Below are 13,070 nucleotides of genomic sequence, written 5' to 3' on the forward strand. Positions count from 1 at the left end.
CTCCTTGTCCTCTTAGTCTTATGGTGCATCACACAATCAGCCAGATGTTCAGACTGGATTTGGCCTTTTTATCCACCTATCGGGTCCTTTCCATGGACCTGGGATAGGGAGATCTGGATGTTTGATGCTGTTAAAGATATCTTTGCGGGATGTAAGCTGTTCCAGTAAAGCTGCCTTCTGCAATTGACTGATGGTGAATTTGTCATTGCTGATGGTGTTCAAGTGGTGCTTCAGTTGTTTTGGGATTGTACCCAAGGTGCCTCTTACGATAGGTACCACCTTTGCTTCCTTAACCTTAACCTTAATCCTTACCCTTACCCCTAGCCCTAGTCCTAACATCCTTATCCTTATTCAAAATAAACAGAGCAGAAAAAAGTTGTGGCTACTTGCCAGAAGAGGCACAGGGTGAGTGATGACAAATGTGTTGCAAGTCACAACTGAAACATCACCTCTTCAGTACTTCACTGATTGACACCTGCTATGCAAATACAGGAGGGCAGAGCTGCCATTGGGGGTCAGAACGAGCCTTTGGCCTTTTTGATACCAATGTGGTTCAGAAGAGCCCCCTGGTGGCCGTGTCCAGAAGTGCTGAAGCCTGGAGGGCAGCAAAGTTGCAGGTGGGTTGAATTGACACAGGCTTCAAAAGGCTCATCTCAGCCTTTGGGCTCCCTGCCTGTTCCTGATGGCATCGGGAGCTGCAAACGAAGAACGGTTGCAGGAACCGGGTATGTCTAGTCTGATGAAAAAAAGGACCTTCTAGGGGAGACACGAATAGCAGTCTTCCAATATCTCAGGAGTTGCCACAAAGAAGAGGGAGTCGGGCTGTTCTCCAAAGCACCTGAGGGTAGAACAAGAAGCAATGGGTGGAAACTGATCAAAGAAAGAAGCAACTTAGAACTAAGGAGAAATTTCCTGACAGTTAGAACAATTAATCAGTGGAACAATTTGCCTGCAGAAGTTGTGAATGCTCCAACACTGGAAATTTTAAAGAAAATGTTGGACAACCATCTGTCTGAAATGGTGTAGGGTATCCTGCCTAAGCAGGGGGCTGGACTAGAAGACCTCCAAGGTCTCTTTCAACTCTGTTATTCTATTAAATGATACTTGACACTGATGGAGGCCTGACGGGGGCGGGGGAGGGAGGGAGAGAGACAGCATGAACAGGGCCTCCTATGGCTCTGACCAGGAACACGGGCACAGGAGGGCATCAGAATCAACCAGATGCGACACAGGTAGTCCTCGACTTATGACCACAAACGGGATCAGAAGTCCATTGCTAAGAGCCGGGATAGCTCAGGCAATAGAGAAGCCTGTTATTAGAACACAAAGCCTGCAATTACTGCAGGTTCGAGCCCGGCCCAAAGTTGACTCAGCCTTCCATCCTTTATAAGGTAGGTAAAATGAGGACCCAGATTGTTGGGGGGGCAATAAGTTGACTTTGTAAAAATATACAAATAGAATGAGACTATTGCCTTATACATTGTAAGCCGCCCTGAGTCTTCGGAGAAGGGCGGGGTATAAATGTAAACAAAAAAACAAAAAAAAGCAAGGTGGTTGTTAAACGAGACATACCTTATGACCTTTTTGTGACAGTTTTTAAATAAAACACAATAGCTGTTTAAGCCAGGGTTCTCCAACCTTGGCAACTTTAAGCCTGGGAACTTTAACTCCCAGAATTCCCGAGCCAGCTTTGGTTGGTCGATTGTCAATGAATGATTGCTCTCACAGTCAAAAAATTCCTCCATATTTCCAGGTTGTTGTTTCCATCCCTTGTCTGGCCTTCAGGTGCTTTGGAAAACAGCTTTGATCCCCTTCCTCCTCTCTGTGGTAGCCTCTCAAATATTGGAAGACTGCTATCCTGTCTCCCCTGGTCCTTCTCTTCACTAGACTAGCCAGGCCCAATTCCTGCAACTGTTCATTGTATGTTTTATACTCCAGCCCCCTAATCATCTTGGTTGCTCTTCTCTGCACTCTTTCTAGAGTCTCAGCATCTTTTTTACATCGTGGTGACCAAAACTGGATGCAGGACTCTAGGTGTGGCCTTACTCAGGCTTTATAGAGTGGTGTTAGTACCTCCCTTGGTCTTGATTGTATCCCTCTGTTGATGCAATTTAGGATGGCATTGGCTTGTTTGGCTGCCGTCACACACGGCTGGCTCATATTTAATTGGCTGTCCCCTAATTATTTATTATTTATCCACTAAGACTATTTACTTGGTTGTGCTTGAACCCAGGGTGCCGAAGATACTCCCCTGTCCTTCTCACCTCCCTCCCTTTGCTCTCTTGGCTCCTGCAGTGGAAGTGAAGATCGAGGTGGTGTTGCCAGAGAAGGAGCGCATCAAAGAGGAGACCTCGCCCAACGGGAAGGCCAGCCCCATCGTTTACAAGGCCAATGGCACATCACGGCATTACCAGCTGGAGGAGCACCCTGTCGCCCCCAACCCCTACCGGAACGTGAAGGACGTGGTGGAGGCCTCCGTTTGCCATGTGAAAGACCTGGACAATGGACAGTCAGTGGGGGCCCAGGGCTTTTTCTTGGGTTTTAAAACTGTCTCTCAACTTCAGCTGCTTGAAGATGTGCAGACTTCAGCTCCCAGAATCCCCCAGCCAGCAGAGCTTCTGGGAGTTGAAGTCCACATATCTTCAAGTGGCTGAAACGCTGCTTTAGTCAAAATGAGGGGGGGGGGAGGCCTGCTCTCTGCAAACTCTGCCTGTCTCGCAAAAGATGTCAAAAGGAGCCCAAGGGTCCAAAACTCCAGGCCCCTAAGAGTGGGAGAGCTACACACTGTCCTAATTCCACTTTTCTTCTGGGAAAACCTGCAGGATATTCCCCCTGCCTGCAGCAACCCTGGGAGGTAGGTTTAGCTGGAGACGGTTGAAGCCCAGAAAGGGAACCCTGAGGCTGTGTCAGGAATCAAGCCGAGAGCCCCTTCCTCACATCTCCCTCCTGCACTCAACACACAGATGATACTCGAGCATCACTTCCCCAGAGGGGCAGCGTTCTGAGTTTGGGCATTTTAACACTTTTAACTTTTAAATATGGTTACTAGGTGAGTCGAGTTAATCAGTGGCTTGACAGAGTTCCTGAAATATGCTGACAATTGCAAGAGGGGTGAGGTGGGGTGCAGGTAAAAATATGACCCTTTGAGGAACATGATAAACTGCCCCCTCCTGTATTATTGGGCTGTAAATAGGTAGTGATTTCTTTGTTGCTTGCAAGAGAGCCAGAAGACACATTAAGGCACAGGTCTCCAATCTTGGTCCCTTTAAGACTTGTGGACTTCAACTCCCAGAGTTCCTCAGCCAGCTTTTCTGGCTGAGGGACTCTGGGAGTTGAAGTCCACAAGTCTTAAAGGGACCAAGGTTGGAGACCCCTGCATTAAGGTAACTTCCTTAAGGACATCTTCAGGTCTCCTTGATGCTCTGCGAGTTTGGTTATTTTCTTGCAGATGTTTCGTTCTCAAACTAGGTAACATCATCAATGCTAGAAGGGAGTGGGGTTTGCAGAGAGGAGGAGGAGGGACTGCAAAGTCCTTGGTGCTCTCTGAGCTGCCCTGTTTACTTACAGACATTTCATTATCCAATTAGGTAACATCATCAATGCTAGACAGGCACTGATGATGTTACCTAGTTTGGTAATGAAGCGTCTACAAGAAAACTACTGTTGTGTCTGCGCCCCCCGAGCCGGGCCTCCTGCCAGAAAGTAACTTGGAAAAGTGAGGGGGAAGGGCCGTCAGGACTTACCTCGGGAGCACCGGCTTCCCTGGCTCAGCTCCAGGAGCCAGAGGCAGGCCAGGTGGAGGAGATAACGAGGCCTCCATCCCCTGACTCTTTACCCCCCCAGGCCACGCCTCCAGATCCGGCTGATGGCAATCAGGCCTGGCTGGACCCTAGGTTTCGTAGGCAGGAGAGGCGGGAACAACAGAAGCAGGGGTGGGGCAGGCCTAGGAAGTGTTGAGTCATGGAGCCACACCCCACAGGATATAAAAGCAGCAAGGGCTGCTATACCACTTCGTGGCGAGCAAATCAACTGCTTAGAGGGAGAATTAGAGCTGAAGTCCTGTTTGTTCCTGGTTTCCTGGCTGACTCATCCGCATCAAGAGAGATAACAGAGACACTTGCAGACACTCGCTAGTTTGCTGCCAGAGCTGATAGTTGCCAGCTAATTAAGTCATCACTCGTGTCTCCCGGACTGCGGAGGGGGACAGAACAACTACCAAGCTCAGAGAGCACCAAGGGCCCCACAGTTCAAGCTTAAGTGACAAATATTCTCTTCTATCTGTACATTGATTATTTCTGACCAGTAAACTTGCATAATGTCATTCTGGCTATTAATTTTTACCTCTGCTTTGAAAGACTTGCTGGTCAAAACAGGATCCAGTTTTTGTGATTTCCAGGACACCCGTGTAGCTCATCCAGAGGAAAGTTTGCTGAGAGCTGGCCGGACAGTTCTGGCCTCTCACTCAAGGCCTGTCGTGTCCCACTCCTCCGCTGACGGCCGGGTCAGGGAAATCCGAATCAGGCTTGCCTCTGCAGCTCTGCCCAAAGTCCTAGCAAAGTCCTCAGAGCAGGCAGGAGACCAGAAAGTGACTTCAGCAAGATAAGTTCGACTTTGCCTGACTCAGAGACTGCCAGAAAGCAGATCCTTTATATAGGCCATGGGGTGTGGCTCCATGACTCAGCACTCATTAAGGCCTGCCCCTCCCTTCCTTCTGTTGCCTCCGCCTATCCAATCTTCTGATGCGAGGGTCACTCCAATCAGCAGCTGTTGGAAATAAACTTTCCTCAGGCTCACATGCTGTGGAGGAGGGGGAGGGGTCTAGCTGCTCCGTTTGCCTGGGCATGGAGCCAGGGCTGGGGCCGGGGGGTGCTCCCTCCTCTGCAGCCTGCTTGGGCATGGAGCCAGGGCTGGGACCGGGAGGTGCCCCCTCCTCTTCAGCTTGTCTGGGCATGGAGCCAGGACTGGGACCGGGAGGCATACATTCCTCCGTGTTCGGGAGCAGATAAGCAGACCCCGGCTGCGGTGAGAGCGGACAAGACACAACAAGCCCACTTCCTTCCATGCGGGTCCCATCACGGGCTTTTCTTGTTCTGCCGGGCTTCTGGCAAGCTCAGGTCTGCGTGGAAAAGATGTTTATCAACTAACGATGCTCCTTCTTGTTCTCCCTAGGATGCGAGAAGTTGATCTGGGCTGTGGGAAGGCTCTGCTGGTGAAAGAAAACGGGGAGTTTTACGCCATGGGTCACAAGTGCCCTCACTACGGCGCCCCACTGGTGAAAGGTGTGTTTTATCCCACCTGCCCCAGAGTGTTAGCTAGAAAAGCAGTCACCAACTGGTTGGTCCGCGATAAAATTTTGGTGGTCTGCAGAAAAATTATTTGCATTTTTTATATTGCAATCAATCAGGGGTCCTCAAACTGCGGCCCCTGGGTTGCAGTGAACATGCAATGAACATCTGTGTTGCTGCAGAGAGTCTCCTCCTTCAAGGTCTTTTTGTGCAGTTCGGAGGGGGGCAGAAATTCTGACTTGGGGTCTCCTTGCGGGGCTTTGGGCGAAGGCTGGAGGGAAGTGCTGCTGGTAGTGAAGAGCCAGAGGGCCTCGTTCCAGTGGGACTGCATCATGGCCTGGAACTGGCTGACCATCTCAGCCCGCTGAGCCTCCAGGTGCCAGTACCTGGCCTTGTACTCCCACAGGCCTTCCCTCTGCTTGGAAAGCCTATGCTCCTAGTCCTCAGTGAGGTGCTTCTGCTGAGCTTCCTTCTTGGTCAGATCCAATTTGAACTGAGCTGTTTTGCCAACTCTTTTTTTTTTGTGGTGGCTGCTTAGCTCCAACAACTGCTTCCTGTTGGGGCCTTAAGGAGCCCAGGTGGGCAGGCAAGGAGGAGCTGGGAGGGGAAGGGCGAGTAGAGGCTGGCGAAGCGCCCCTGACATTGAGTTGACCACGCCCACCCAACCTGACCACCTAGCCACACCCATTAGACAGATTATATTAGTGGTCTGCGGGATTTAAAATTATGAATTTAGTGGTCCCTAAGGTCCGAAAGGTTGGTGACCCCTGAGGTAGAAGATCTCTGTGCAAGACCGGCTTGAAAAGGCTGAGGGAAGTTCTGAAAATTGTTTGCCCAAAGAAGGAGCCTGCAAGGCTCTGAAAATAGTAAACTCTTAATGGCAGCTGACACTGACGCCAGAAGATCCTGTCACTCTTGGTTTGATCCCATTTTGGTTTCTCTGCTTCTCAGTCACCCCATGTTTTAAACCTTTCTTGTGGTCACTGCAAAAGGACCGTTTTTTTTCTTCATCAATCCACACCAGAGCCCTGGTTTCTAGGTTTTATTCCTCTCCTTCCCCCTTTCAGATGGGTGAGCAAAACCGCTCTAGATTGTAATTGTTCCTTGGTGGATTCCTGGTGAGAGGTCTACAAGGACCTTGAAAAATTATCTCCCCCACATGAAGGCTGTCCATTTTTATCGTTAGCATATGATAAAGATACAGATTATCTGAAGGGACCTTGTACGTCATCTAGTCCATGGGTCTCCAACCTTAGCAACTTTAAGACTTGTGGACTTCAACTCCCAGAATTCTGGAAGTTGAAGTCCACAAGTCTTAAAGTTGCCAAGGTTGGAGACCCCTGATCTAGCCCAACCCCCCACCCAAGCAGGAGACCCTACACTATTTCTGAAGATGGCAGTCCAGTCTCTTCTTGAAAGCTTCCAGTGATGAAGGGCTGTTCCGTTTTGACACAGATGGCTTCTTTGACCCCTTTTTCAAACCAGTGGTCTTCTGTATCCAAAGTTCACACAGGACTTGAAGAGCCCTCCCTCAACAGAGTGGGGGAGGGATACGACATTATCTATCTCAGCAGTTCCAAGAAGGCTCCACATCCATTTGCACCACTCAAGTGACCCTGATGATAGATAAACCTCCAGGTAGCCTTAGCTAAAAAAATGCAAATGACCAGCTGTCTGCAAGGAGTATAAATCCTTCCATTCCCCACCATCCAGTCAGAGCTGAAGAAGCTTCTTGGAAGAGAAGTGAAATGTCTTCAAGGAAAAACCAGAAAGTGCAGTTATGCCTCTTGAAAAAAGAGTTTAGCGGAGGAGTTGCTTGCGGTCAGCCACTCCAAAAATGAAATTACCGTTTTCTCTTCCGGTGCCTTAAGCATCAATAATAACACTGAACACGTTCCAGCCTTTAAATACCTTGATGTCATTTTTCCAAGCTCCCCAAAACTTTGGCAGCTCCGTCTCTGCCAAAGTTAGCAATCATGCCAAGGTAATTCTGAGTTCACCACATTAAAGAGGATGGCTGCTCACCTGCCACCATCAAAAAATTTTAAGTGTATGTCAGCAGTGCTCAGACAAGGTCCTGGGTGTGATTGAAAGACCTTAGATATTGTTCAAGTGTGTGTTCTACATCCACAAGCACACTTGTTCTGTTCTCCTTCTGCCTCTCAAATAGCTTAATTTGCACAGAAGCCAGAATGATTCCTTTGCAGAACAGAGCTCTGTTTGCTCATCTTTTGGTTCTCCAGTGCAGGGGTCTCCAACCTTGGCAACTTTAAGACTTGTGGACTTCAACTCCCAGAATTAAAATCTTGCAAGTATTGAAGTTGCCAAGATTGGAGACCCCTGCCCTGCTCCAGTGGATCCCACTGTTAAATCAGAAGAGCTGAAATCTTAACCCACCTTTATTTTTGCAGTCTCTCCTTTCTCTACTTCATTTACAGCAGTGTTTGTAAAGTTTGGCAATTTTAAGATATATGGACTTCAACTCCCCGAGTTTGCCAGGAATCCACGCATGCTGGTTGGGGAATTTTGGGAAGTCCTGACATCTGGACAAAGATTAGATTAGATTAGGGTTAGTAAGATTAGATTAGATTGTTGGGGGCAATAAATTGACTTGGTATATAAATATACAAATGGATGAAGACTATTGCTTGACATAGTGTAAGCCGCCCTGAGTCTTTGGAGAAGGGCGGGATATAAATGCAAATAATTTTTTTTAAAAAAAATTTAAATTAGATTAACAGAGTTGGAAGGGACCTTTCGGTCATCTAATCCAACCCTCTGCCCAAGCAGGAGACCCTATACTATTTTTGACAGATGGCAATCCAGTTTCTTCTTGAAAGCCTCCAGGGATGAAGCTCCCACAACTTCCGAAGGCAACTTCTGTTCCATTGGTTGATTGCTCTCACTGTCAGAAAATTTCTCCTTATTTCCAGGTGGAATCTCTCCTTGATCAGTTTCCATCCATTATTCCTTGTCTGGCCTTCGGGTGCCTTGGAAAACAGGTTGACACCCCCCACCCTTTTGTGGCAGCCCCTCAAATATTGGAAGACTGCTATCCTGTCTCCCCTGGTCCTTCTCTTCACTAGACTGGCCAGGCCCAATTCTTAAAGTTGCTAAGGTTGAGAGACACTGCTATAGAATTAACCCAGCTCCTCTCCTGCAGAGTTTAACTCATGGCAAACCTTACTTTCTGTTCAGCCACCTCTTTTTGTTTCAAAGCAGCAGAATTTAAAGGTTTGACTGCTTCCAACCAATTTTGCTGTTGCTTTCTTGGGGCTCTCCTGCAGGCGTCTTGTCCAAAGGCCGGGTCCGCTGCCCCTGGCACGGGGCTTGCTTCAACATCAGCACTGGCGACATCGAAGACTTCCCAGGGCTGGATAGTCTCCCCAAATTCCAGGTGAGAGGTCTGCAGTTTAACAGCAAGCCAGCAGCCGGTCATTCGAGGAAACACCCTGTGATCTCCACCCAGACGGTGCCACTGGGAATCTGCAGCAGTCCACCCTCTTCCCCTTCCCCTCTGCATGACTTCAGACAAATTGCCTCCTTCAGTCTATTGACCTGGCAAACATCCCAGCAAGCCACTCCCTTGAATCCCTAGACCAGTATTTCTCAGCCTTGGCCACTTGAAGATATATGGACTTCAATTCCCAGAATTCCCAAGGCAGCATGAAGACCATACATCTTCAAGCGGCCAAGATAGAGAAACCTTGAAAAGTTTACAGACTGGGACTCTTTGAACTGGGGGCTGTCAAAGACCTTTGGGGGGGGGGTTTCCCCTGACACACCTGGCCAGGTCAACTGAAGTTCCAAGGTGAAGACAGAATGAGCGAGAAGGGCATTTGGGACCCAAACAGTATCTCAATAGCCCAGCTCTGTCCTGTCAGTCCTCCAGGTCATAGAGAGGAATTATAGAGGGGTTGAAAGGAGATGGCAGTCTACACAAAACACACACGCAGACACACACTCCTTGTCAGTGGCCATGGACATAATGGTGCATAAGGAACGCTGTCTGGAATAGCAGCCGATGCTGTCCCACAAATGCCTAACCAATTCTTGGTTCTGAGATCCTTTCTTTGGTCTTACTCATACAATTCTAGGGTTGGAAGGGAGCTTAGAGGTCATGTAGCCAAACCTGGGCAGGATCCCTTGGAGCAGCTCTGACAGGTGATGATCCAGTACCTGTTAAAGATTTCCAAGGGAAGCTGACGTCACCGTGTGTTCAGAGGTGGTATTCAGCCGGTTCTGACCAGTTCTGGCAAACTGGTAGCGGAAATTTTGAGTAGTTCAGAGAACCGGCAAATACCACCTCTGGCTGTACCTGCCCCCATCTATTCGTTGCCTCCCGAGTCCCAGCTGATTGGCTGGGTCTTCTTTTGTTGCCCTGCATAGGAGAACGGAGCTGGAAAGCAGGTTAGTGGGGTGGGGAGGGAATGGAGATTTTGCAGTATCCTTCCCCTGCCACACCCACCAAGCCACACCCAGGAACCAGTAATAAAAATTTTTGAATCCCACCACTACATGTGTTGGGGATGACCTTGGATCCATGGTCTAGGAGTGTTGTGTCTTGTCCGCTTTCCCCGCAGCCGGGGCCTTCTTATCTGCTTCCGAACGCTGAGGAATGTCCTAGTATGCCTCCCGGCCCCAGTCCTGGCTCCATGCCCAGACAAACTGCAGAAGAAGGAGCACCTCCCTGCCCCAGCCCTGACTCCATGCCCAGGCAAACGGAGCAGCTAGACCCCTCCCCCTCCTCCACAGCATGTGAGCCTGAGGAAGGTTTATTTCGAACAGCTGCTGATTGGAGTGACCCTCGCATCAGAAGATTGGATAGGCGGAGGCAACAGAAGGAAGGGAGGGGCAGGCCTGGATAAGTGCTGAGTCATGGAGCCACACCCCATGGCCTATATAAAGGATCTGCTTTCTGGCATTCTCTGAGTCAGGCAAAGTCGAACTTATCTTGCTGAAGTCACTTACTGGTCTCCTGCCTGCCTTGAGAACTTTGCTAGGACTTTGGCAGAGCTGCAGAGGCAAGCCTGATTCGGATTTCCCTGACCCGGCCGTCAGCGGAGGAGTGGGACACGACAAGGAGGACTTTGGAGGTGATCTGAGCCTCTGCTCCGTCAGGCTGGGCTTTCTACTCTACCTAATCTGCTTGATGCCGTTTCCCCCTGAAGACAGCTTGTTTTTCATTGGTGGGGGTGTGCGGGAGCAGCCAGGTTAGGCTTATATAACAAGGCTGAAAGTTGCATTCTTTCCCATTCCAGGTGAAAATTGAGAAGGAAAAAGTGTACATCCGGGCAAGCAAACAGGTGAGTTGTAAGGTCTACCATCCCACCTCACCCCGCTCGAACCCCTGGCCATTGATTCTTCAGGGCAGCTTCCAGGGGTGAAATGCTACCGGTTCGGGCCGGTTCACCTTAACCGGTGGTAAAAAATAAATAAATCTGAAATTCAGCTGAGTGATGCGCGATCATTGGAGCTTTTTTAAAAAAACTTTTAAAAGTATTTTTAACTACCACTTCCAGAGAACTGGTAGTAAAAAAAATGCTTAAAAAGTAAAAAAAAAAGTTCCGACGATTGTGCATCGCTCAGCTGATATTCGGAACTTTTTTTTACTACCGGTTCTCTGGAACCAGTAGTTAAAAATGCTTTAAAAAAGTTTTTTAAAAAGGTTCCGATGGTCGCGCACCACAGCTATGATCGTCAGAACCTTTTTTTTTTTTTTACCTTTTTAAAGCAGTTTTTACTACCGGTTCCGGAGAATTCTGGTTCCTTGGCAACTTTAAGTCTGGAGGACTTCAACACCCAGAATTCCCCAGCCAGCAAAGCTGGGAGTTGAAGTCCTCCAGGCTTAAAGTTGCCAAGGTTGGAGACCCCTGGTTTAGGGTGCTGCAGTGATTAATCTGCATTTTGTTATCCTCCTGTCCTATTGAACTGGCAGGAGGGGCATGCTCCAGGTACCTAAGAGAGCCTATTCTGCCATGGCAACCACCCTTTGAAGCATCATCCCCTCTAAGATTAGACCTGACCCATCCCAGTTGGCTTTTTGCAAGGCCTTGAAAACTTAGCGTTGTGCCTCCAAAGGCATGGGATAGAGCCCATCTCCTGGCTCTTTGAGTGACTGGTTAGTTAATGCCCGGGTGCTATTTAATTTTTACTTTCTTTTTTTTCTGTCATGTATTTTAATTAGTTGATTGTAAGCCACCTACAGTCACATAAAAGGGACATGGGTAGCCATGTAACACTAACTAACTAACTAATTAACTAACGGCAGCCGTGGTGGCACAGTGGTTAGAATGCAGTACTGCAGTCTAACTCACTGCTGACTCCAGGAGTTCGATCTTAACCATCTCAAGGTTGACTCAGCCTTCTGTCCTTCCAAAGTCAATAAAATGAGGACCTAGACTGTTGAGGGCAAGAGGCTGACTCTGTAAACCGAGAGGGCTATAAAGTACTGTGAAGTTGTAAATAAGTCTATTGCTCTTCCTTCCTTCCTTCCTTCCTTCCTTCCTTCCTTCCTTCCTTCCTTCCTTCCTTCCTTCCTTCCTTCCTTCCTTCCTTCCTTCTTCCTTCCTTCCTTCCTTCCTCCCTCCCTTCCTCCCTTCCATGGTGCGCAGTGGTTAGAATGCAGTATTGCAGGCAAACTCTGCCCACTACCAGGAGTTCAATACTGACTGGTTCAAGGTTAACTCAGCCTTCCATCCTTCTGAGGTCCGTAAAATGAGGACCCAGATTATTGGGGGGCAAGATGCTGACACTGTAAACCGCTTAGAGAGGGCTGTAAAGCACTGTGAAGAGGTATATAAGTCTAACTGCTGTTGCTAACTAACTAAACAACTAACTAACTAACTAACTAACTAACTAACTAACTAACTAACTAACTGACTGACTGTGTGTAGAGCAGCCTTTCCCAGCCTGAGTGCCTTCAAATTCCAGATTTCCCCCACTAGCATGAGAATTCTGGGTGTTGAAGTCCACCTCTCTGGTTGGGTCCTGGTTGGAGGAGAATTGGGATTGGGGATGTTGTAGGGATTGAGATGCTCCATGCTTCAGTTCGGGACTGAGTTGACATGACCCCTTCTCGCACCCCAGGCTCTTCAAGCCCAGAAGCGGACGAAGGTGATGGCGAAATGCATCTCGCTGAGCAACTACAGCATCAGTAGCACCAACGTGCTCATCATTGGGGCAGGTACCGACTGATGGAGAGAGGCGGTACCCAAGGGTGGAAGTCTCAGCTTGGGGAGGGATGGTCAGAGCTCTGTTTGGATGGGTGTCCTCCTGGAGAAGCCACTGCGGGGTTCAAGGAGCAGGGATGCCCACCCATCCCTTCAGATGCCCAAAATGAAACTGGTTTTGCCCAGACTGTCAGAGAATTGTGGGGGAAAACTCACAAGGACATCCCATCGTGGAAGCCCCTATTTGGTTATTCAGATCGGCTTTCTCGTTTGTTCTGGAGAGTCCATTTGGTCTGGGGTTTCTGTAGAAGTGTTTTTGGATCAAACCTCCAAATCAAATAGTTGTCCTGCCCAATTGGTACCTCTGTGCTGCACCCTTCCCGCTTCCTGGCAGCCTCGGGTGAATTTGGCAGTTCGAATCTCCCCAGGCTCAAGGTTGACTCAGCCTTCCATCCTTCCGAGGTCGGTAAAATGAGGACCCAGATTGTTGGGGGTCTATAGACTGATTCTGTAAGCTGCTTAGAAAGGGCTATAAAGCAGGGGTCTCCAACCTTGGCAACTTTAAGCCTGGCGGACTTCAACTCCCAGAATCCCTCAGCCAGGCTTAAAGTTG

General features: G+C 48.8%; 1 protein-coding gene across 1 annotated transcript in view; it reads left to right on the plus strand.

Moving 5' to 3' along the window:
- Window positions 1-13,070, plus strand: part of AIFM3 (apoptosis inducing factor mitochondria associated 3) — a 57,249-nt gene that overhangs the window by 22,533 nt on the left and 21,646 nt on the right. Inside the window, exons 3-7 of the mRNA XM_058158430.1 lie at window positions 2,296-2,509; window positions 5,170-5,279; window positions 8,573-8,682; window positions 10,547-10,591; window positions 12,375-12,471. Of these exons, the coding sequence (XP_058014413.1) occupies window positions 2,296-2,509; window positions 5,170-5,279; window positions 8,573-8,682; window positions 10,547-10,591; window positions 12,375-12,471 (576 nt within the window). The remainder of the gene's footprint in view (window positions 1-2,295; window positions 2,510-5,169; window positions 5,280-8,572; window positions 8,683-10,546; window positions 10,592-12,374; window positions 12,472-13,070) is intronic.

This window comes from Ahaetulla prasina, chromosome 15, assembly GCF_028640845.1.
Source record: "Ahaetulla prasina isolate Xishuangbanna chromosome 15, ASM2864084v1, whole genome shotgun sequence".
NCBI classification, from domain to species: Eukaryota; Metazoa; Chordata; class Lepidosauria; order Squamata; family Colubridae; genus Ahaetulla; species Ahaetulla prasina.